At 41.4% G+C, this 23,401-nt stretch overlaps 1 protein-coding gene across 1 annotated transcript; it reads left to right on the top strand.

Annotated features, from left to right (window-relative positions):
- Positions 1-282: 282 nt before the first annotated feature.
- On the top strand, positions 283-18,535 carry LOC310892266 (uncharacterized protein; the record flags this gene model as incomplete). The annotated part of the gene is made up of 3 exons (XM_083819740.1): positions 283-356; positions 1,812-2,663; positions 18,370-18,535. The coding sequence occupies 3 exons, from the start codon at positions 283-285 to the stop codon at positions 18,455-18,457; spliced, it is 1,014 nt and encodes a 337-aa protein (XP_083675866.1). The 3' UTR covers positions 18,458-18,535.
- Between the last annotated feature and the right edge of the window lie 4,866 nt (positions 18,536-23,401).

The following is a 23,401-nucleotide window of genomic DNA, read 5'->3' as shown; positions in this document are numbered from 1 at the left end:
CTGAGTTGGAGCACCATGACTGTGGAAACTCCCAGACAACCCTGAACTTGTGCAGGATTTGCTGCTCCAGCTGGATATATGTAAGTCCATGGGGCCTGATGGGATTCATCCCAGGGCACTCAAAGAGCTGGCTGATGTCATCGTGGGACTTCTCTCAATTATATTTTGAGGGTCTTGGGAATCTGGAGAGGTCCCAGTTGATGGAAGCTGGCAAATGTGGTCCCAGTTTTCAAGAAGGGCAATTACAGGCCTGTCAGTCTCACTTCAGTGCCTGGTAAAATTATGGAGAAGATTATTCCAGGAGTTATTGAAAAATACCTAAAGGAAAATGCAGCCATTGGTCATAGCCAACACAGGTTCGTGAGGGGAAGGTCCTGCTTAACAAACTTAATTCTCTTTTATGATGAGGTCACCCACCTAGCTGACCAAGGGAAGCCAGTTGACGTAATCTTTCTGGATTTTAGTAAAGCTTTCAATACTTTCTCTACCAGTATCCTTCTGGACAAAATGACCAGAATACAGTTAGATAAAAGCATAATAAGATGGGTAAACAATTGCCTGATGGGTCAGGCCCAAATGGTTCTTGTAAATGGGGTTACAACAGGATGGTGACCTGCCACTAGTGGGGTTCCCCAGGGCTCCATTTTAGGGTCAGTCCTCTTCAATGTTTTCATAAATGATTTGGATGTAGGACTTGAAAGTTTTTTGAGCAAGTTCATGGACAATAGCAAATTGGGTGGAACTGTTGACTCCATCGAGGGCGGTGAGGCCTTGCAGTTTGGAGACTTGGGCAATCACCAACAATACGAAGTTTAACAAGAGCAAGTGCCAGATTCTGCACTTGGGAAGTGGTAACCCTGGCTATACATACAAGCTGGGGGACAAGATTCAGCCCCACAGACAGAGATCTGGAGGTTTTGGTCAAGAGCAAGCTGAACATGAGCCAGCAGTGTGCCTTGGCAGCCAGGAGGTCCAACCATACGCTGGTGCACATCAAGCATGGCACTGTTAGCCAGTCAAGGGAAGTGATTGTCCCGCTCTGCTCTGTGCTGGTGCAGCCTCACCTCAAATACTGTGTGCAGTTCTGGGCACCACAGTATAAGAAAGATAGAAAACTTTTAGAGAGTGTCCAGAGGAGGGCTACAAAGATGGTGCAGGATCTGGAAGGGAGAACGTATGAGGAGCAGCTGAAGTCCCTTGGTTTGTTCAGCTTGGAGAAGAGGAGACTGAGGGGAGGCTTCATGGTGGCCTGCAGCTTCCTCATGAGGGGAGCGGAGGGGCAGGTGCTGATCTCTTTTTGTATTGGGTTTACATGGCAAAGTTTTGGCAGCGGTGGGCTGCAGGGGTGGCCTGTGTGAGAAGAATCCAGAAGCTACCCCATGCTAGATAAGGGCCAGTTTCAGCTGGCTCCAAAGGGACCCACTGCTGGCCAGAGCCAAGCCAATAAGTGACGTTGTTTGCACTTCTGTGAGAGCAGACTTAAGAAAGAAAAAAAAAAAAAAAAAAAAAGGAAAGAGAAAAGAGAAAAGAAAAGGAAAGAGAAAAGGAAAGAGAAAAGGAGGAAAGGGAAGGGAAGGGAAGGGAAGGGAAGGGAAGGGAAGGGAAGGGAAGGGAAGGGAAGGGAAGGGAAGGGAAGGGAAGGGAAGGGAAGGGAAGGGAAGGGAAGGGAAGGGAAGGGAAGGGAAGGGAAGGGAAGGGAAGGGAAGGGAAGGGAAGGGAAGGGAAGGGAAGGGAAGGGAAGGGAAGGGAAGGGAAGGGAAGGGAAGGGAAGGGAAGGGAAGGGAAGGGAAGGGAAGGGAAGGGAAGGGAAGGGAAGGGAAGAAAAAGAAAAGAAAAGAAAAGAAAAGAAAAGAAAAGAAAAGAAAAGAAAAGAAAAGAAAAGAAAAGAAAAGAAAAGAAAAGAAAAGAAAAGAAAAGAAAAGAAAAGAAAAGAAAAGAAAAGAAAAGAAAAGAAAAGAAAAGAAAAGAAAAGAAAAGAAAAAGAAAAGAAAAGAAAAGAAAAGAAAAGAAAAGAAAAGAAAAGAAAAGAAAAGAAAAGAAAAGAAAAGAAAAGAAAAGAAAAGAAAAGAAAAGAAAAGAAAAGAAAAGAAAAGAAAAGAAAAGAAAAGAAAAGAAAAGAAAAAAAAGAAAAAAGAAAAAAGAAAAGAAAACTGCTGTGCAACAGCAGCTGGGAGAGTGAGGAGTGAGAACAAGCCCTGCAGCCACCAAGGTGAGTGCAGAAGGAGGGCAGGAGGTGCTCCAGGCACAGAGCAGAAGTACCCCTGCAGCCTGTGGAGAGGCCCCTGGTGGAGCAGGCTGTCCCCCTGCAGCCCATGGATCCCACACGGAGCAGATCTCCACGCTGCAGCCTGTGGAGGAGCCCCCGGTGGAGAAGGTGGATGTGGCCTGGAGGAGGCTGCAGCCCATGGAGAGGAGCCCACGCAGGAGCAGGGGGCCTGGGGGGAGCTGCCGCCCGTGGGGGACCCGTGCTGGAGCAGTTTGCTTCTGGGGGATGGACCCCGTGGTTTGGAGCCATGTGGAGCCATTCTTCTTCTTGAAGAGCTGCTGCTTGTGGGCAGCCCCCGCAGGCTCAGTTCAGGAAGGACGGCATCCCGTGGGAGGGACCCCCACATGGAGAAAGGCCAGAGAGGGACTGTGAAGGAGTGGCAGAGACAAAGCATCAGGTACTGACCACAGCCCCTGTTCCCCATTCCCTTGTGCTGCTTGGGGGGAGGAGGTGGTGGAGGGTGGATGGGGGAGAAGGTGTTTTTAGTTTGTTTCCTTTGTTTCTCATGTCTCTATCTTGTTATTAATAGGCAATAAATTATATTAATCTCAGTATGCTGAGTCTGTTTTGCCCGTGACGATAATTGTAGAGTGATCTCCCTGTCCTTATCTCAAACCTTGAGCCCTTTTCATCATATTTTCTCCCCCTTTCCCTTTGAGGAAGGGGAGTGAGAAATGTAGCTCAGCTGCCCAGCTGGGTTAAACCACCACACTTCTCTCTGGTAACCAGCGACAGGACCTGAGGGAACAGCATGGAGCTGCAACAGGGGCGGTTCAGGCTGCATATCAGGAAAAGTTTTTTGCACCGAGAAGGTAGTCAGGTGCTTGAACAGGCTCCTCAGGGAAGTGGTCACAGCACCAAGCCTGCCGGAGTTCAAGAAGCATGTGGATAATGCTCTCAGACACATGGTCTGATTTTTTGGGTGGTCCTTTGGGGACCCAGGAGTTGGACTCGAGAGTCTTTGTGAGTCCCTTCCAACTCAGGATATTCTATGATTCTAAGAGACATTTTTCTCTCTCCTTACTAATCCCAAGCAATCATCAAAGTCTCAAAAAAAAAAAAAAAAAAAGCCTTCAAAAACTCATTGAAAATGATTATTTTATTTCTGAAAAGATTTATAAATAGTGGAAACCTAAGATAATTTCATGATTATAGAAAGGATATTAATGATTTGAGAGTACTAGAGGTTGGCAGTATTGGAAATAACAGCTTCATGTCTTTGGGGAATCTACAGTAAGAGTAATTATTGTCTTGCCTGGCAATATGGATTTTTTATTTTATTTTTTTAACTAGCCAACTATCATGCATTGCTAAGGAAATATCTAGCACATGGGTATTTTGCAGATCTGACTGAAAAAAATACAACAGTGAAAGAAGAAAGATAACCAGAATTTAGGCTTAAGTCAAGAAATTTCTAATTGCATGTGAGACTCACTGTGATTAGCAGTCTTTCCCTTAGATGCATTAATTGCAGAAAGATGAGAAGGATGATTTCCTGTTTGGTGAATCTCATGCAGCATTTTTTTAAGAAAAGCTTTTGCTGGATACCTAGTGCATTCTCTAAGCATAGACTGATTGCTTCCTAAAGTAGATGTCTAAAATAAGTCAGACGAATTAGTCCCTAAAAGTGTCTATTTCTCTCTGTCATCGCCATGACCCCAGGAGGAGCATCTGAGGAGGATATGTAGATGCCTGCAGTAGATGAGACTGTTGCTGCCCTGGGCAGCTGAAGTCTGCTTGCCAAAACAAGTCTGTGCAGGCTACTGTATCCTGTGTCTCAGTGATTATCCTGCTTCTGTTTTTTGAGTTAGTGTTGTTAAAACTGAGCTGGTCTGCAAAAAATGTTTGCATCATGGATTATCTTTATCATTTATGTGAGTAACAAAGTAGAGAAACAGCCCTAGCCTGTCAGAAATTGGTATAAAGTTTCCAAGCAGGATATGGCATCTAAATTCCAAAGGAGACAGGGTTTGAGTGGTTTCTCATGCAACTCTGCACTTTGGAAAATCAGGTCATTTTTAATGAGATGCCAATATTTCGAATTAGCTGTTTCTCATCAAGCACCTGTCATTTCCATGTTGGCCTTAGTTCTTTCAAAGTTAATTGTGGAATAGAGCTGGAGAACAAGTTTCTTGCCATTTTAGATGTCTGTTTACATAGAATAACTGAGGAATGTACTTTTGGCCTCTATTTTATAGTATAAACCTGTGATCCATTTTGAAAGTCTAAGTAATCTCTATGATCTTATTTTTTCCCTTTATATGACTGGTCATCTTCTCACTTGTTTTGATCAAAAGCCTGAAAGGTATGTTCTTTATTTGGTTTCGGCAGTTTAGTTTTCTTGTTAGTGGCCTGGGAAAAAAAAAAGGAAAAAAAGCCTACCAGCGCAAGGGACTGACAGATGGTTACAGTTTCCTGACAAATTATTTATTTGAATTCTCAAACACTCAGCTCTTACTTATGACTTTTTCACTTAAGTTTTAGGAGTCGATTTATCAACAAGAATGATCACATATTGACTGTACCCATACTCAAAAGCAAATGTATTCATTTGTTCACTCTACAGAAATGAGTTAGTGACAAGTGAACTGATTCAAACAAAACACCCAAACCAAGGCTTCAGTCCAACATCTGAACTATTACAAAAAGCTTGTGTATGTCCTTTCTTTCTGGCTTTTTCTAAACCCTTGTTGTAGGCCCCTACTTGGTACTGCATGCACTCGTGGGTCTCTGACATTTTCTTTTCAGGAAACAGATAAAAAATTCTTTGAAAATATAAAGTTATTTTTCATTATATTTACACATATCTAAAAGGATTCATTGTTATAAAACATTCATTGGAATTTTCAATTTAAAGCAAGAAAATTGCTTTAACACAAAAAGATTTTTCATTAAAAGAGATCTTTTTAATTAGATTTGAAGAAGGTTGTCACTGGTGCTGGAGTTCAACATAACAAACTCAGCTTCTCAGAATGAATGTTTCTTTTACAGGTAAAAGTATATCTTTGTAATTTCACCCCCCTCAAAAGAGACCATTTCTGTATGTAGTGTAATTCGAAAGTTATATATGATTATATATACATACATATGTGTATGTACATTTATTTGCATTGGTCTCTTAATTTTAAGTGAAATGTAGTTTACCAGTAAACATCCACTTAAAAAAAAAATCATAAAATTGAAACACAGATTTTTATATTTTTCTTGCTGTTTCTTTACCAGTACAGTGAAGTTGTTTATTTATTTATATGGACATATGGTTCAGTGTTTAATGTATAAGTCTATCTGGGACCCATTCAGACCTTCAGCTTGTGTTTTATCTCATTAAACAGGGACTGTACATACACTGGATTTTTGTACTACACAAACAGAGTATTTACTATCTCCCAGTGGAAACATTTGGGAGTCCAAGCTGGAAGGAATCTGTTCTAAATGTAGTATTAGACGGGTGAATGTGTGTGTGAGCAAGTGGGAGGGAAATAAAGTGCCTATTACTGCACAACCTGGGATGCAGACAATGTAACTGCAAACTGTTTGATTAATGTTTCTTTTATAAAATGATGGCACCTTACTTGAAGCAGACACGTTGACAATTAAAGTACAAGTTTCTGATTTACCTGTCCTAGGTTCCTGTCTATCCTAGGGTGTGAGCTGCAGTCCCTCTTTTTCCCTAAAGCATCTGTGAAATCTGCAGCAGAATGAAACTGAACAGAAAGATTTTTTAGAAAACAGGTGTTTCTCACCCACATAATATTTTCATTGTGAGTGTGCAGAAATCTTAAAAAAATTGGTCCTTTACAAGAAAATTTATCTTACATAGTGATGGCCCTAACAGTGAAAATAAGTCTTGTCACAAACATCCACATTTTGTTAGCCTAGTAACAAGAATATCCTCTGTTGATTTGAGCAACCAGCATTTCTAGCTGCAGAATCAATACTTAGAACATGATGAATGGCTAAACTAAGAAAACATACCAATCAGCCCTGCATCTGAAGGCTTTCTCTAATGGAAAAAATAACTAAGTGATGTAAACAGAAAGGGCAAACCAAGTGACAACCTGCAAGACCACCCATCTGGGCTCGGCAGCTTGTTTAAGGGTTATCTGACTGCTTCCTTTGTGCAGGTTCACACAGTGACTATTGCTCTAAGTTCTGTTGACAGTGACCACAGATTAATTAGATCAGTGCTTTTTTAAAATGTAAACATTCCCAAGTTAGAAGACAAGTCTTATGTATAGTTCTCAGTGTGTTTGCTAGAAAAACCCATATCCTCAATTATTACTTAACTGTTGCATTTCTGTAGTACAATCTTCTTTTGGAGCTTCCCGCAGCAGAATATAAGTGATAGATTCTGGAGTTGTGCAAGCACAGATATTTACACTATATTTCTATAGTACACATTTAGAAAATCACTTTTAAAAGCTTGATTTTTTTTTTCCCGAAAATTGCAAAATATGTCCAATGTCGTTTCAAAAAAGAAAACTAAGCACAAGTTACATGCAGCCACTGTGGAAGAGGAGCATTAATTTCTAAGCAGAAAAATAAACACACTAAAATACACTAAAGTTGAGCATAAAAAGAGCATTAAAAAAAACCAACAACTTTGCTAACACTTTATGGTATATAGGGCTTTGAAATAGAATGTCAGAGAGCTTGGATCATTGCTTTTTATTGTAAGACATCAAAAATTCAACCATATGAGTCAGTTTCTTCCTCACAAGGAATAGTACTACACTGCACTATTACCCCTCAAGATTTCAATGGCCTACTTTTTGAAAGAAAAAAGTACTCACCGTGCATCACAAGCCCTAAATAATGCAAAGAGATCTTGCATCTCCTGCTTTTAGATTTTCATTCTCCTCCCTAATTTCAAGCTCTGGTTGCTAGTTGCTCGTGAACACCTGAGATTTCTCTAGTAGATCCATCTGTTCCCAGCTTTGTTCCTCCCTTGGAACTATTGAATTATTACCTTTACTTCCCTCATCTGGACTCCAAGAAAAGTAATAGGGGAAAGTGACTGAAAGTTCCCACAACCTATTGAATTATTAAAAAGCACAAGAATAAGGACCTTGGGGCAGATAACGGCACTTCTTTTTCCATTTTGGGAAACTTTTTCCTGATTTTACAGGCTTCCAGGCTGTAGCATTTCTGAGTATAGGGTGATGGCCAATAAATAGTTTTACTGATCAGTGGTTGAAGACTAAGCTATACAATTATTCCTGCTTCTTCTGAGACAAGCACACAAGGGAAAGATCAGCAATACACTAAGAGCCAAAGTAACGCCCTTCTCTTTTTGAGAATGATATCCATCTCCGACAGCAAATATAAAAGCAGTTGAAACAAGATTTCATGGGCCTCAATTCCCACAGCTTTTTCTGGGCATCAAATTTGATCACCATTGTAAAACATTCTATGTGAGTAGCTTGGACACTAAAAAAAAATAAAAAAAAATCTAAAACCCTTTATTTCTGTGAAATTTATAAAGTAGAATGAATCAGTTTTGTGGAAGGCATTTTGATGTGTACCAGACAGCTTTTAAATCAGTTTTCCACTGAGTAAAGAAAGGACCCTATCCCTGCTTGTTGAGCTATTGTGCTATTCTTTTACCCTGATCTACCTATAGCAATTCATTTTTTTCTTTTAGTGGAAAAGTATACAGGCTGCTCTTTGAACCTGGTTTAAAATATGAAAGCATTATAATGTTACAGGAAGAAGATAGCTACTCTACTATAAATTAGTTCTGGGATTAGACACTGAAGCAATTAAAATACCATGTAAAATAGTTTTGTCCAAATCCAATATTTCTGTTTTTTTTTTTTCTTGTTTTTTTCCCCTTAATGGAGATGATGCTGTCCCACAGCAATTTTTATTTATTTATTTATTTATATATTTAATGGGAAAAAAAGATTAGAGATTCTTCATTAATCTTTGAATTGTTCTTTCTTTTCAGAATACATAGCACCAATGTTTAAGGCCACAGGCTCCATATGTGTTTCTATTCCTGGGCCAAACTCACAGATCATTTTTTATTCTTACCAACATGTATGTGTAATGGATGGCTACCAGATAATCAAGACTCTTGTTTTCCTCATGTCACTGACAGATGTTGCCATAAAAATTCAACTAGGTCAACCTCACCCATTAAAAAAAAAAAGTTTCAGTTTATAAGACATCACAAACCATAGGCATTTCAGAATATGCATGTATTGTAACAAAACACTGTGGAGAAGTATCTAAGGCTCACACATAAGTCTGAGAATGTCCAAAACACAAATCTTTTGCCTTGTGCTGAATTTCATGTATTTAAAATTTCTGAAAATCATAATGTCCTGCAACAGAAGGCAAAAGGAAAAAAGGTTTTCATATGATAGGAACAGGCAATTATAGAAAGATTTAATTTAATGTACTGCTGAACAAAGAACTTACAGGGGCTCCAGACAAATGGGCTTGGCTTGAACAGCTCAACTGGGTTTGAGCCTTGCTGAGTCATAGGTGGAGATTTATAGTATAGTGACATGAATTATCATTCTCCAGTAATTATGTATTTTTTACATCAACATAATCTTTCAGCTTGAATATGATTCAAACTTACTGAAACAGTAAAGAAAAGGTTAAAGAGAAAAGCTTTCCAGTGCTTAAATTAGTACTATTTCCGCTCCACATCCGTACAAGCATCAGAGATTTCTCCCTAAAGCTGCCAGTATTATTCTGTTCTGCTGACCCATAAGTAGCTGAAATTTGGGCTTACTCCAGTGTGTGATTTAGGGGTTACCCTCTCATTCACAGAGCTAGCATGTGGTCTTTTTTTGCTGTAGAACTCCCTTAGCAACCCACACTTCTCTCTTTGCCAGGCTTTCTCTTGCAGATTGTGAGGGCTCGAAAACACATGACGTCCAAAACCTTGGAGGTCAGAGCTGGCAAACTGTAGCTCATTGCTGGGAATTATTTCTTCTGGAACTCTTGAAGGAGAGGCGTTTGCCTTTTCAATTCTACAAGTTCTGCAGAGTTTTGTAGGGAGAAGTGTAATTTCTTTACATGGAAAATTATATATACTTTTTTCTTCATGCAAGCCATTTGCTATGACTTCACAAAGTCTTTTGGGAAATGTTTTGAGGTAGAAGAAACATTTTGTTTCTCTGATCATTTTCTAAGGTACTATTATATGATTCCACTAGACATTTTAAACCCTGTCCTTAGCTAAAATAGGCAATCGATATTTAAACAACCTTCAGACTCCTTGTAAAACTTTGAGAGTCCTATATATATTCTTGCTAAGATTCCCTCACCAGGGAATGACGAGGCGAGAAACAGGAAGAGCAAGCAAATCAATACCTGGCTCTAAGCTGGCTCTGGTGTCACCGAGATAATTTTTTTTATTTTTTTTTTTGATCATGGGTCATTTCACAAGACACCAGACCTGCTGGCAGTGGATGGCGATCACCTGTCTCTAGAGGGGAAAAGGATCTTTCCTCAGGATTTAGCAGGGCTCACTGTAAGGGCTTTAAACTAGATTTGAAGGGGGAAAGGGATAAAACCAGGCTTGACAGAGCTGGTTTAGGCTTTTCCCCCCAAAAAGGTGGCAGGATCACTAGCCCAACTGAAGTGCATCTACACAAATGCACGCAGTATGGGAAACAAACAGGAGGAGCTGTGTATTGGGTTTACATGGCAAGGTTTTGGTAGCAAGGGCCTGCAGGGATGGCCTCTGTAAGGAGTCCACCCATGGGGGACCCATGTTGGAGCAGTGTGTTCCTAATGGATGGGCCCCATGGTACAGACCTATGTGGGAGCAGTTCTTGAAGAGCTGCTGCCTGTGGGCAGCTCCCGCAGGCTCAGTTTGGGAAGGACGGCATCCCATGGGAGGGATCCCACATGGAGCAGGGGCCTGCAGAGAGTGACCGTGAAGGAGCTGCGGAGACAAAGTGTTATGGACTGGCTGCAGCCCCATTTCCCATTCCCCTGCACCACTTGGGGGAAGCATACAGAAAAGGGTGGAGGGGAGGGAAGTGTTTTTCACTTGCTTTTAGTTTCTCACATCTCTAGCTTGTTAGTAATAGGTAATAAATTACATTAATCTCAGTATCCTGAGTCTGTTTTGCCTGTGACGGTAATTGGTGAGTGATTTCCTTGTCCTTATCTCAACTCTTGAGCCCTTTTCATCGCATTTTCTCCCCCTTTCCCTTAGAGGAGTGGGAGTGAAATAATGGTTGTGGTAGAGATCAGCTGCCCAGCTGGGTAAAACCACCACAAGCTGGAAGCCATTGCGTAGCAGGAGGGCTATGACACAGTTATTATCATCAAAACATGGTATGACAGCTCACATGAATGGAGCACTGCAGTGGATGACTTCAAACTCTTCAGAAAGGTTAGGCTAGGAAAGAGAGGTGGGGGGATAGCCTTGTATGTGACGGAGTGTTTGGATTGTGTAGAGCTGAACAATGATGATGACAGCGTTGAGTGTTTATGAGCAAGAATCAGGGGGAAGGCCAGTGAGGTAGATGTCGTGGTGGGAGTCTGTTATAGACTGCCCAACCAGGTGGAAGAGGCAGACAACATATCCTATAAGCAGCTGGGAGAAATCTTTGCAATCTCTAGCCCTTGTTCTCATGGGGGACTTCAGCTTACCAGATGTCTTCTGAAAATACAACACAGCAGAGAGGAAACAGTCTAGGAAGTTTCTAGAGTGTGTGGAAGATAACTTCCTGACACAGTTGATGGGTGAGCCAACTAGGGATGGCACCCCACTGGATCTTTTGCTTGTTAACAGAGAAGGACTTGTGAGTGAAGTGAAGGCTAAAGACTGTTTTGGGCATAGTGATCATGAATTAACTGAGTTCTTGATTCTTGGAAAAGTAAAGAGGCAGGTGAGCAGAACTGCCACCGTGGACTTCTGGAGGGAAGACTTTGACCTGTTTAGAAGACTGGTTGACGGAATCCCTTGGAAGGCAGTCCTGAAGGGCAAAGGAGTCTAGGAAGGTTGGACACTCTTCAAGAAGGAAATCTTAAAGGCACAGGAGGAGGCTGTCCCCACATGTCAAAAGACGAGCTGGCATGGAAGAAGACTGTCCTTCCTGAACAGAGAGCCATGGCTAGAGATCAGGAAGAAAAAGAGGGTTATGACCCTTGGAAGAAGGGGCAGGTCACTCAGGGTGACTATAAAGAGATATTGTAGGGCTGTGCAGGGACAACATTAGAAGGGCCAAAGCCCAATTTGAGCTCAGTCTGACTACTGCTGTTAATAAAAATGTTTTTATAAATACACAAACAAGACAAGGGGTACAAAGAAATCTACATCCTTTATTGGATGTGGGGTGAAACATAGTGATAAGAGATGAGGAAATGGCTGAGGCACTTAATGCCTTCTTTGTCTCAGTTTTTAGCAGCAGATGTTCTGCAGGTACCCAGTCCACTGAGCTGGTAGATAGAGATAGGGAGCAGAATCAAGACCTCATAATCCATGAGGATTATCAAGCTAGCAACCTGCTAAACCACATAGACATATGCAAGCCTATGGGGCTGGATGCGATCCACCCGAGGGTACTGAGTTAGTTGTTGGAAGTGCTCACCAATCTACCTTCCATCATTTATCAGCAGTCCTGGCTATCAGGTGAGGTCCCAGTCAACTGGCATCTAGCAAATGAGACACCCATATACAAGAAGGGTGTGAAGGAGGATCTGGGAAACTACAGGCCTGTCAGTCAACTTCAGTGCCGGGGAAGCTCATGGAGCAGATTATCTTGAGTGCCATCACGCAGCACTTACAGGGCAACCAGGCAATCAGGCCCAGTCAGCGTGGGTTTATGAAAGGCAGGTCCTGCTTGACGAACCTGATTTCCTTCTATGGCAAGGTGATGCATTCAGTAGATAAGGAAAAGCTGTGGCTGTGATCTACCTAGACTTCAGTAAGGCTTTTGACACTGTTTTCCACAGCATCCTCCTAAAGGAGCTGGCTGTTCAAGGCCTGGACTGGTGTAATCTTCATTGGATTAAAAACTGGCTGGGTGGCCAGGCCCAAAGAGTTGTGGTGAATGGAGTTAAATCCAGTTGGAGGCTGGTTACTAGTGGTGTCCCCCAGGGCCTGGTATTGGGGCCAGTTTTCCTCAATATCTTTATCAATCATCTGGACGAGGGGATCGAGTGCACCCTCAGTAAGTTTGCAGATGACACCAAGTTAGGTGCGTGTGTCGATCTGGTCAGGGGTAGGAAGGCTCTGCAGGATGATCTGGATAGGCTGGACCAGTGGGCTGAGGCCAACTGTATGAAGTTCAACAAGGCTAAGTGCTGTGTCCTGCGCTTGGGGCACAACAACCCCATGAGCATGTCCAGAGAAGGGCAACAAAGCTGTTGAAGGGTCTAGAGAACAAGTCTTATGAGGAGTGGCTGAGGGAACTGGAGATATCTAGCCTATGGAACAAGACGATCAAAGAAGACGTTGTCACGCTCTACAGTTGCCTTAAAGGAGGCTTTTACAAAGTGGGGATAGGGCTCTTCTCCCAAGCACCAAGTGATAAGAGACAGTGGCCTCAAGTTGCACCAGGGGAGGTTTAAGCCAGATACTAGGAAAAATTTCTTCACCGAGAAGGTTGTGAAGTATTGCAACAGGCTGCCCAGGAAAGTAGTTGAATCACCAACCATGGAGGTCTTCCAAAAAATGTGTAGATGTAGTGCTTAGTGATGGTTTAATGGTGGACTTCACAGTGCTAGGTTAATGGTTGGACTAGATGATCTTAGAGCTCTTTTCCAACCTGAATGATTCTATGGTTCTGTGGTTCTATGTAATCCTAAAGGTGCATTGAACCAGCAGCATAGTTGCCATAGAAAGAACTGGCTGGCTAGGCTATTCCTAATGCTTGGCAGAGTCTGTTTTTTCACTCTTGAATTCATATCTAAACCTACATAAGAAGCTATTTTCATAAGCTTTAATTGATACCCATATGTTTTTAAGTTCTTACAAAACTCTGAAGTAACAGGATGACGTGAAGGTTCCCTGAGAAGAGATCAGCAGTCATCAGGATAGCAGCAGCCATGGTGAACTGTTTGCACAGGCTTGATTTCTATTAAACCAGAGAATACCTGACACAAAAGTCTGTGTCTAGACGCCACTGGTCAACTTCCTTTTTAAAATGCCCTGAGGGTTTCATTGGCCTATTCTCCTGCCTGGACACAAGGCAAGGAAAAAAAAAAAAATGTGTATAGTGAATGGTATGAAGCTGGGATGCAACTGGGCACACAAGTGTAGAAATCGGGAACTACTCCAGCATCTGGTAATATTAGGCAGAACATAATCATGTCTGCTCTACATCTTTACTGCTTAGGGAAAAATAAGAATGATTTTAAGGCTGTAACTGTTTTGAGATTATCAAGACTGAAAATATTCTGTGAATTTATCACACTCCTGTTTAATGGCCGAGCAGTTTTCCTCTAGTTGTTGTTCTAATGGCTCAATAGCTGACATTCAGTGGAACAATATGCTATATACATCCATGCATCCCTAAATAGCTGAAGTCCCCATACGAGAAACTTAGCAACCAGCATCTGCAAAAGCAATCATACTCAGAATCATTATAAAACATAATACAGGTGATATGGTTATGAGATTATTTAAGCCTTCCTTGCTATTTAGAGCTCTATTACTGTCTTTTGTAGCAGTTCATAACAAGAAAGCCTGGATTTCTGAAAGCCATCTAATACTGACTTTTTTACCTGTTCTGTGAATACTAGGACATAAAAAACAATGAAAGCTTACTTCAAACATAAGTTAAATTGTATGCATTAAATCTTGGCACAACTGAAGTCAGTAGCAAAATTCCTGCTGACTTCTGTGTTCACAACCTCCATTTTTGAGCATTTATCAGTCTTTAAAGTGTTTAGCTTTGCACCCTCCTGTTGAGGGAGAGAACAGCTTAAATTTTACAGATGGCAAAGTAAGTCGTAAAGGCTAGGATTCATTCAATTGGTTCCACCTATTTGAAAGTTAGGCATTTAGTCTAAATTGATCACCTCTGCATCTCTAGTCAATGGAAAAACATTTTTCCTTCCAGGGGAAATTGAATGAATGAATGAATGAATGAATGAATGAATGAATGAATGAAGTCTAGTTTAAGCAGGAAGAATCTACTGAAGGAAATACCTCCGACATTGCAGAGCTATTTCGGAATGAGGTCACTCTCCCTCAGGCTGCCTATTTGTTTCCACTGATGATGGGAAGAGCTCTAGATGAACTCTATATTAAGTAAGTTAAAATATGAATCTGTAAAGGAACTTAGGGATCACTGCGTTCACTGGTACAATGCTTAACTTCTAGTTGTCTGCCCACAGCACAGTCTGTGGTTAGACCTTTTGTCTGACATTTAGATTCCATGTACAGGTCTCCTCAGAGTGGAGGGTAGAAGCCACCTGAGATCACAAACCAAAACAGACAGTAAGAAAATAAGAAAAGAAAAAAACACAGACCATAAGAAAGTATTGTGTCCAGTTCTGCCCCCTCCCCAGTATGAGAAAGATGGACATACTGGAAAGGATGCAATGTAAGGCCACTAAGGTGATTAAAGGACTGGGGTGTCTTTCCTATGCAGAAAGGCTGAGAGAGCTGGGACTTTTTAGCCTAGAGAAGAGAAGGCTCAGGAGCTCTCATCAATGTGTATGAATAACTGAAGGGAGGGTGCAAAGAAAACAGAGCAAGGCTCTTTTCAGTGGTGCCCCATGCCAGGGCAATGGGATAAACTCAAACAAAAGAGGTTGTCTCTAAACATCAGGAAACACTTTTCTTATGTACTTGTGATGACTGTGTACTGGAACAGGTTCCTCGAAGGTGTTGTGGAGTCTCCCATCCTTGGAGAATAAAAACTGCCTGGGCAACTTGCTCCAGGTATCCCTGCTTGAGCAGGGGAGTTGGACCAGATGACCTCCAGAGATCCCTTCCAATCTCAACCATTCTGTGACTCTGTGAAATAATTAGAAAAAGAGTACCAGATCACCACTTCTTGTTAGGAAGTTGAGAGCCTATGCTCATGATAGAAGGATGCATTAATCATAGAATGGCTTGGGTTGGAAGGGACCTTAAAGATCATCTAGTTTCAATCCCCCTACCATGGGCAGGGATGTCATCCACTAAATCAGGTTGCCCAGAGCCCCATCTAACCTGGTCTTGAACATGGCCAGGGATGGGGCATCCACAACTTCTCTGGGCAACCTGTTCCAGCCTCACCACCCTCTGAGTAAAGAATTTCCCCCTAACATCCATACTAGATCTCCCCTCTTTTAGTTTAAAACCATTACCCTTTGTCCTGTCACTATCTGCCTGTGTAAAAATCTGGAGTTCAGAGTTGGTGTCTATTTATAAAAATGCAATATCATTACTTCTATACATTATGTCCCTGCCCAGGGAACTCTGAGTGGAATCAGAAAACCTAGGTTTGAAGATTATCTTCTCTTGAAAGGATTAATTTCAAATCCATAGTTCTCACCCCCAGGGGAGAACCATATGTAAGCTGTTTCAGGTGAAAAAGTTTACTTTATTCCACTTAGAAAAAGACTTGTGATCCAGTGAACAAGAGGGATTATCCTGGTCTATGACTAGGACAGTCACTGGGTACAGTGGAGAGCCAGACCTTGATCTCTATTCCCTCACCTTCTGGTATAGTTATCTCTAGAATCAAAAATCAGAACCTGAACCTCCCTTCCTCAGACACTCTCTTGTTAAATACTATTAGAAATCTACAGTAGTGCTAATGTTTCTGTGGGCAGACTACATCTCTTAGAAACAGAAAATAAAGAATTACATACCAAGAATATAGAAAAAAGTCCCTTGTTTTCTTAGTGTTTTCACAAGGAACTCCTTAGCTAAATCTCTCTCCTCTGCCCATAAATCCTCCCAACAGTGTAAAAGCTTATAATTTTAATACTCCAACATAAACCATAGACATGTTTCTTCCTGAATTACATGTAATTGCTAACCAGTGGCTGCAGGCAGATGTGTTCACCCCATCAAAAAAACAGTGAAAGTTTGCTTGGAGCTTTTTTTCCAAGATGACTGATAACCACAAACACCTGTATTTAAACCAACAGGCATCTTAAGAATTATGTGGAGTAATGAAGGGGCAAAAAATCTTATCCTTGGTGCTGAACTCCTTGACAATTTAATTATCTTTAGCTGTGTGATATTTTAATCACCAGACTAGGGTAATCCTGGTCAGACAAAGAGGGACACATATCAGTTTGTACATCTGTGAGGGATACACACCACAGTCGGTGTCTTTTCACCTGTGAAAGTAGAATCATAGAATCATAGAATCATAGAATATCCTGAGTTGGAAGGGACCCTTAAGGATCATCAAGTCCAACTCTTGATACCGCACAGGTCTACCCAAAAGTTCAGACCATGTGACTAAGTGCACAGTCCAATCTCTTCTTAAATTCAGACAGGCTCGGTGCAGTGACCACTTCCCTGGGGAGCCTGTTCCAGTGTGCAACCACCCTCTCTGTGAAGAACCCCCTCCTGATGTCGAGCCTAAATTTCCCCTGCCTCAGCTTAACCCTGTTCCCGCGGGTCCTGTCACTGGTGTTAATGGAGAAAAGGTCTCCTGCCTCTCGACACCCCCTTACGAGGAAGTTGTAGACTGTGATGAGGTCTCCCCTCAGCCTCCTCTTCTCCAGGCTGAACAGGCCCAGTGACCTCAGCTGTTCCTCGTACGTCTTCCCCTCCAGGCCTTTCACCATCTTCGTCGCCCTCCTCTGGACACTCTCCAACAGTTTCATGTCCTTTTTATACTGTGGTGCCCAGAACTGCACACAGTACTCGAGGTGAGGCCGCACCAGCGCAGAGTAGAGCGGGACAATCACCTCCCTTGACCTACTAGCGATGCCGTGCTTGATGCACCCCAGGACACGGTTGGCCCTCCTGGCCGCCAGGGCACACTGCTGGCTCATATTCAACTTGCTGTCTACCACGACCCCCACATCCCTCTCTTCTAGGCTGCTCTCCAGCGTCTCATCGCCCAGTCTGTACGTGCAGCCAGGGTTTCCCCGTCCCAGGTGCAGGACCCGGCACTTGCTCTTATTGAACTTCATGCGGTTGGTGATCGCCCAGCTCTCCAACCGATCCAGATCCCTCTGCAAGGCCTTTCCACCCTCATTCGAGTCCACAACTCCTCCAAGTTTGGTGTCATCAGCAAACTTGCTCAAAATACCTTCTATTCCTACATCCAGATCGTTTATAAAAATATTGAAAAGTACCGGCCCTAAAATGGAGCCTTGAGGGACCCCACTGGTGACCGCCCGCCAGCCTGACGCAGCCCCATTTACCATAACCCTTTGGGCCCTGCCCGTTAGCCAATTGCTCACCCATCGTATGATGTTTTTATTTAGCTGTATGGTGGACATTTTGTCCAGTAGGATCCTATGGGAAACCGTGTCAAAAGCCTTGCTGAAGTCCAAAAAAATCACATCAGCTGGTTTCCCTTGGTCCATCATACGGGTGATCTTATCATAAAAGGAAATCAGGTTAGTTAGGCAGGACCTACCCTTCACAAACCCATGCTGGCTGGGACCAATGACTGCTTTGTCCCCCAGGTGCGCCTCAATAAGTTCGAGAACCATCTTCTCCATGATTTTACCAGGCACTGACATGAGACTGACAGGCCTGTAATTGCTAGGGTCTTCTTTCTGACCCTTCTTGTAAATCGGCACAACATTTGCCAGCTTCCAGTCTACCGGGACCTCTCCAAATTCCCAGGATCGTTGAAAAATAATTGAGAGAGGTTCCGCGATGACGTCCGCCAGCTCTTTCAGCACCCGGGGATGAATCCCATCCGGACCCATGGACTTGTAGGGATCCAGGTGGAGCAGCAAATCCCGCACACGTTCAGGGTCGGTTGGGAGTTTGTCATCCCCACCGTCCCGGTCCTCCAGCTCAGGGCACCCTGGGTCCCGAAGCCCATCATCGGCATTGAAGACAGAGGCAAAGAAGGCGTTAAGCGTCTCTGCTTTGCCTATGTCATTGTCTGTGAGGAGACCTTCCCTATCAAGGAGCGGCCCTACGTATTCTTTAGTTCTCCTTTTTCCATTCACATATCTGAAAAAGCCCTTTTTATTTTATCTCACAGACACAGCCAGCTTCAACTCCAGGTGTGCTTTGGCCACACGAATTTTCTGCCTACAAACACGAACAGCATCCCTGTATTCTTTCCATGACACCTTTCTTTCCATGACACCTGGCCCACAGTACAGTAGCTTCTTAGAAATATTCATTGGATTAAACAAGTTGCTTTTTCATCATAGAACGGTAAGTTTGCCTACTTCACTGTTTTTCTAAGTGTTCAATTTCAATTAAAAACTAATAAAAATCTAAACAATCTCACATAACAGGTTATGTAATCTTCAGTAGAAGTCTTCAGGGACCATGGCTGTTCATGGCTGTGAACTCAGAGCCATTTGTCAATGGGAGCATGCAGCATTTCTGCTATTCATACATATCCTATGGTGAGTGCCCTATTACTCATGTCATATCTTTTAATAAGGTATAAATGAAAATATTTATCTTCTGGTTTTCTGCCTATCATGCATAAAGTTTGGATACACAAAAGGATAGATTAAAAATTATTTTTTGATTTAGAGTTTTAGTCTTTTTTCTTTCAGTTTGAAGGTATGGGCAATAAGCAATCTTTGCTGTACTTCCATTATTTAATAGCAAGAAAAAGGTAGCAGATCATTAACATAAACGTACATACCTTTTATTCACAGGAAAACTATGGAATGATGAAGCTTCTTTCAGTACAAATTAGTACTGAAACAGCATTAGGAACTGAAGGGCTCCCCAACTTAATAATTGGAAATCCTACGTATTATTATGGTCCATAATTAGCAACACAATCAAAGGTTTAAGTTAAGAAAAAGATTATTTATAAGGCAAATACACGAACACCATAATGTAATGACTAGACACCAGGATAGAGTACAAACTCTAAGGCTATTTGTCGTTGGAAAAAATTTTCCTAGAGTTGTGATGAAGTTACCAGAACTTTAAATATAAAATATGATGAGCAAAATATGTGCTTGGGTTAGACACAGGGAGCTTCGCAGGGCATTTATTAGGTAAAGAGATGTGGCTTGTACTACACAAGGCTTTGTACAATGTACTACATTGAACCCCATGATTATAACTCTTTTCTACTCACAGATCCGGTAAGCACTGGACATTCAGCCTTGCTTGATTTCTCTGAGGTGATGATGCCTTCACTGTTTGGTTCAAATGGGGTGTTTTCCTTTATTTTTTGTATTTGTCTGTGTTTCTATTTGATATCTCAATATGATGAACTGGGCAAGGATTTTGCTGAACTCATTGCTGCACAGGCCTTTAAGCAAACACCAGATGAGAACTAAAGAATCCACTGACTGTCACTACTGAGTTGGTTTAGAATTGAATTAATCAAACTTTGTATAATTCATTAAGTACATTAGAATATTAAGTTAATTTAATGCTCTCTTTTCCTGATTAGGATATTTTATCAGACTCTCCTTCATTTGGGTTTACAGTGTCAGGTATTCCAATCAGTGACATTTAAACATGACTAATTTTAACTTCGAGGTGCAATCAGTGATTTTTCACAAGCAATCACCCCAGTAGATTAAAGAGGCTGACTCTCTTTTGGGAAATCATTTTCTTCTCTGGCATTTTCTGGGAAACAATCTGGTTTGAGGGCAAGCAGTATTTTGAATAAGACCCAGTAGTCTTGGCCTCTGGTATTTAACAGGAGTGTTATAAAAACAGGTGCTAATGTCATGCACATTATGTACTCACTCCCCAGCAGTTGTTAAGGTGATAGATAGTGTGGCTGAAAGCACCTTTTGGCAGATGAAGTTTCCTGAAATGTCATTGTATTCCACAGCTGCTGTGTAAAAGTGGGTCAACAGCCATGTCCTGTGGGCTGAGATGAGCAATCCAGTTTTGAAATTTCTCATCTACAAAGCTTGGAGGCCAAAGGAGAAATGTGAGGGAGTAGGTGAAATCCTGGTCCTCTCTGAGTCCAGGGAATGCCGCTAACGGCTTTAGGAAAGACCAGGATTTAATTCAATGTGTTTTAGTAGTTAAAGTCAGGTAAGGGAATCCCAAAAAGACAGGAGCCAAATGAACTGCTTTTTTGGTTACAGGGTAGTAGCATTTACACCAAGAAAATTTCAAAAAATCACTGTTGAAAAACTTTCTTCACAAGTTTATCTGTATCTTGTAAATCAACAGACATGAGTCTATTAGAAACCATCCTGATTTTGCCCACAAGATGACAGGTAACTTCAAAATTTCTGCCCAATTCAATTTTAGTGCTGGGATTTATGCTAAAGCAGAATAGCAGGTAAGGAAGGAGTCATGCCAAGAGGGGAAATACACGGCAGCTTATGAGTAAAATTGCTGGAACATTTGTATGAAGCAAATAAGCAAATGAATTGCAAGGTTGGTGCCAGGCTTCCTCTTGTTCCAGATGAAGGGTGATACAAGGTCATTTCTCTGTCTCCAGGCTGTTATCCCTGGTGCAGCCAACATAGCAAGGAAGGAGCACCGATCCCTGCTCTCAGTCACTGACTTCTCAGATATTCAACTGTTGTGGGATCAGGGTCCTGCTTTCTCTTGCTTCAACCATTAGTGCAAACTTGTCTCACCCGTTAGACCATTATAAACAGTGGGTTGAGCATGGGGCTTTTGTTTTTTTATCTGAAATACAGCCCCCATTGGTGGAAATTGCTCAGCTGTGCAGCATTTCTGCCCCTATTCTCTGGTCTTTAATCAATGCTTGTGTCTAAAAAAAGGAATATGAAGAAAAATGTTCTCCGTGTTCATAATAACAATTCAATTTACCATATATAAGAAGAGTTTTAATGCTATTTCAGGGAACACCAATGCTAAACAAACAGATAAATGAAAGGGCAGCAGACAGGTTCTTTCCAACACATAGCTCTCAAACATCTATTTCCCAGAATCATCTCTTAGCAAGAAAATTCATTCAACATCTGAGCAATGGCTGCATTTTTTGGAGTATCTGAGGAGGGAGAGGTGGGACAGAGGCACTTGAAATGCATTTGAGTTTGAAAGGCATACATTTACAGGACTGACTGATTGCTGGAGTATTCAGGACACCAAAGCTGTTTCCACCAAGCTTTAAATAAGAGAACTCATTTGAACTTTTACAGAGTTTATTTTTACTGGGCGGTAAGCTGCAGTATTGTACTGGTCCATGAAAGAACAGAGATTCAGGCTTAGTGTTCACAACCTTGACCCCATGGCTTGCACATATGTATCGTGAGAGGCTCTTCCATTACATGATCACATAACAAATTCACACCCCTATTCCTGTTAAATAATTTGCAACTGTTTGAACCTGAGAGTCTCTCACTATTCGGCCAAGCCCCATGCCAGCCAACCACAAGTGTGCACCATATGAGCCGCTAAGGCTATAGCTGCTCTGCTGGCTCTACCACCATTGGGAAGGATACGCTTCCCATTGCTGGGGAGCACATGTCCTGCTTATGCACTTAGACGCCTTGTTTTTAAGATGTTTAGGCAGGTGTTGTTGTTATGGCCTGTGAAGCAGATGTGCATCTATGACTAACAGATCATAAAATGGAGAGGTTAATAAAGGGATAAGAGGTGTCACACTTGCAATATCAATGGTGAGGTGGGCTCGACAGGAGTCCAAGGTGCAACAATTGTTTAAAGGATATTATGTGATTTGTGAGGCTTATTAAAAACTAAGAACTATGTCTCAGTCTTTCTCTGCAATTCTTTCTCACCTTTTCTATTGTGTTCTCCCCACACTCACCATTTATTTAAAAAAAATATTTTTATAAATATTGCAGTCAGTTATAATGTCTCATTTCTATACGTATTTAAAGCATAAAGCAGCTTAGTTTGTATATTAACTTGTAAATAATCTAGTGGGATATCTGAGTGGCTGTTATAAAATTGTGTGAGTCTCTCTCCTTCCCTTTTCCTCTTTTTTATTTCAGAAATGAAAAGACCAAATGTTCAAATGTTGCAGCACATACAGAATCCTCATTCAGACAAAAGCAAGCAAGCAAGTGAACAAATAAACTATTAAAAAAAAAAAAACTCAAATTACTATTTAGTAAACTGGAATAGCTCAAGAAAGTAAAATACCATTTCATTACTCTAGCCCTGAATTTCAAAAGTCCTTTCCTGGAGTTTATTTAAGGTCATTCTTAAAAGAGAATAGCAGCCATAATAGTAGAAATAGGAATTAATAACAATAATAAATTAGAAAGGAAGAAAAATGTAATGTGGGACCAATGGAAATAAAGTGTGCACTGATTAATGAAGTAGAGTAAGGTTCAGATTTTCAAGTGGTGCAACTCTCCCGATTTCATGGATTTCACGAACATTTCATTAGCCCTGCCTTTGCCTTTGAGTCACAACAAGATCTACACTAAATTTCATCTTAATCTGCCTCTGCCTCTGTTCCCTCATTATTTCTAGATGTTGAAACACAGCTTTAAATGTTTGTAATGCTTTACAGTGCACTGAGAAGACTAGAAATGGAAAGGTCTACAAAAGTATTTTATAATTTTCATTAGGATGCAATACCCCATGTTGCACATCAAATACCTTATGAAATTGTTGAGTTTATTATTATTTTTTTAAGTCTACTACATGATACTGTACAGAGGTTTCATATAAAGGTATAATAAAGGCAGAATATTGTTAAATATATTTAAGTTGTATGCTGAAGTACTCTCAGCCTTAACTGGGGAGGCTAGTAAGAACTTAAATGACTGAGAGAGCAAAGGAGGTAGTTCTGATCTCCATTTAGCTTTTTAATTTAGAGCTCCCAACTTGCAAGTTTAGAGTCACAGGGTAGCAATAGACTCCTAAATAAATTCATTTAAAATCCGAATTTAAATGTCTAATTCTGAGACTCAAGCCAGGAACTGTCTTCTAGCTGAGTCAGCAGATAGAGAAATAAACTATTCTCAGCTGGAAGTCAGTCTTTGAAGATCTTACAGATCTATTAATCTACATCTACTAATTCACCAAACTGAAGGAAATAATTCACTAACTTTCCAACTGACAAGCAACTCATGAGATATCTTTCATCCTTCATGAAGGAAAAAAAAGAAAAAAAGATAGTA

Source organism: Anser anser, assembly GCF_964211835.1.
Source record: "Anser anser genome assembly, chromosome: 1".
In the NCBI taxonomy this organism is placed as follows: Eukaryota; Metazoa; Chordata; class Aves; order Anseriformes; family Anatidae; genus Anser; species Anser anser.
Note: the sequence above shows the minus strand (reverse complement) of the source record. Positions and strands in the feature narration are given on the sequence as shown.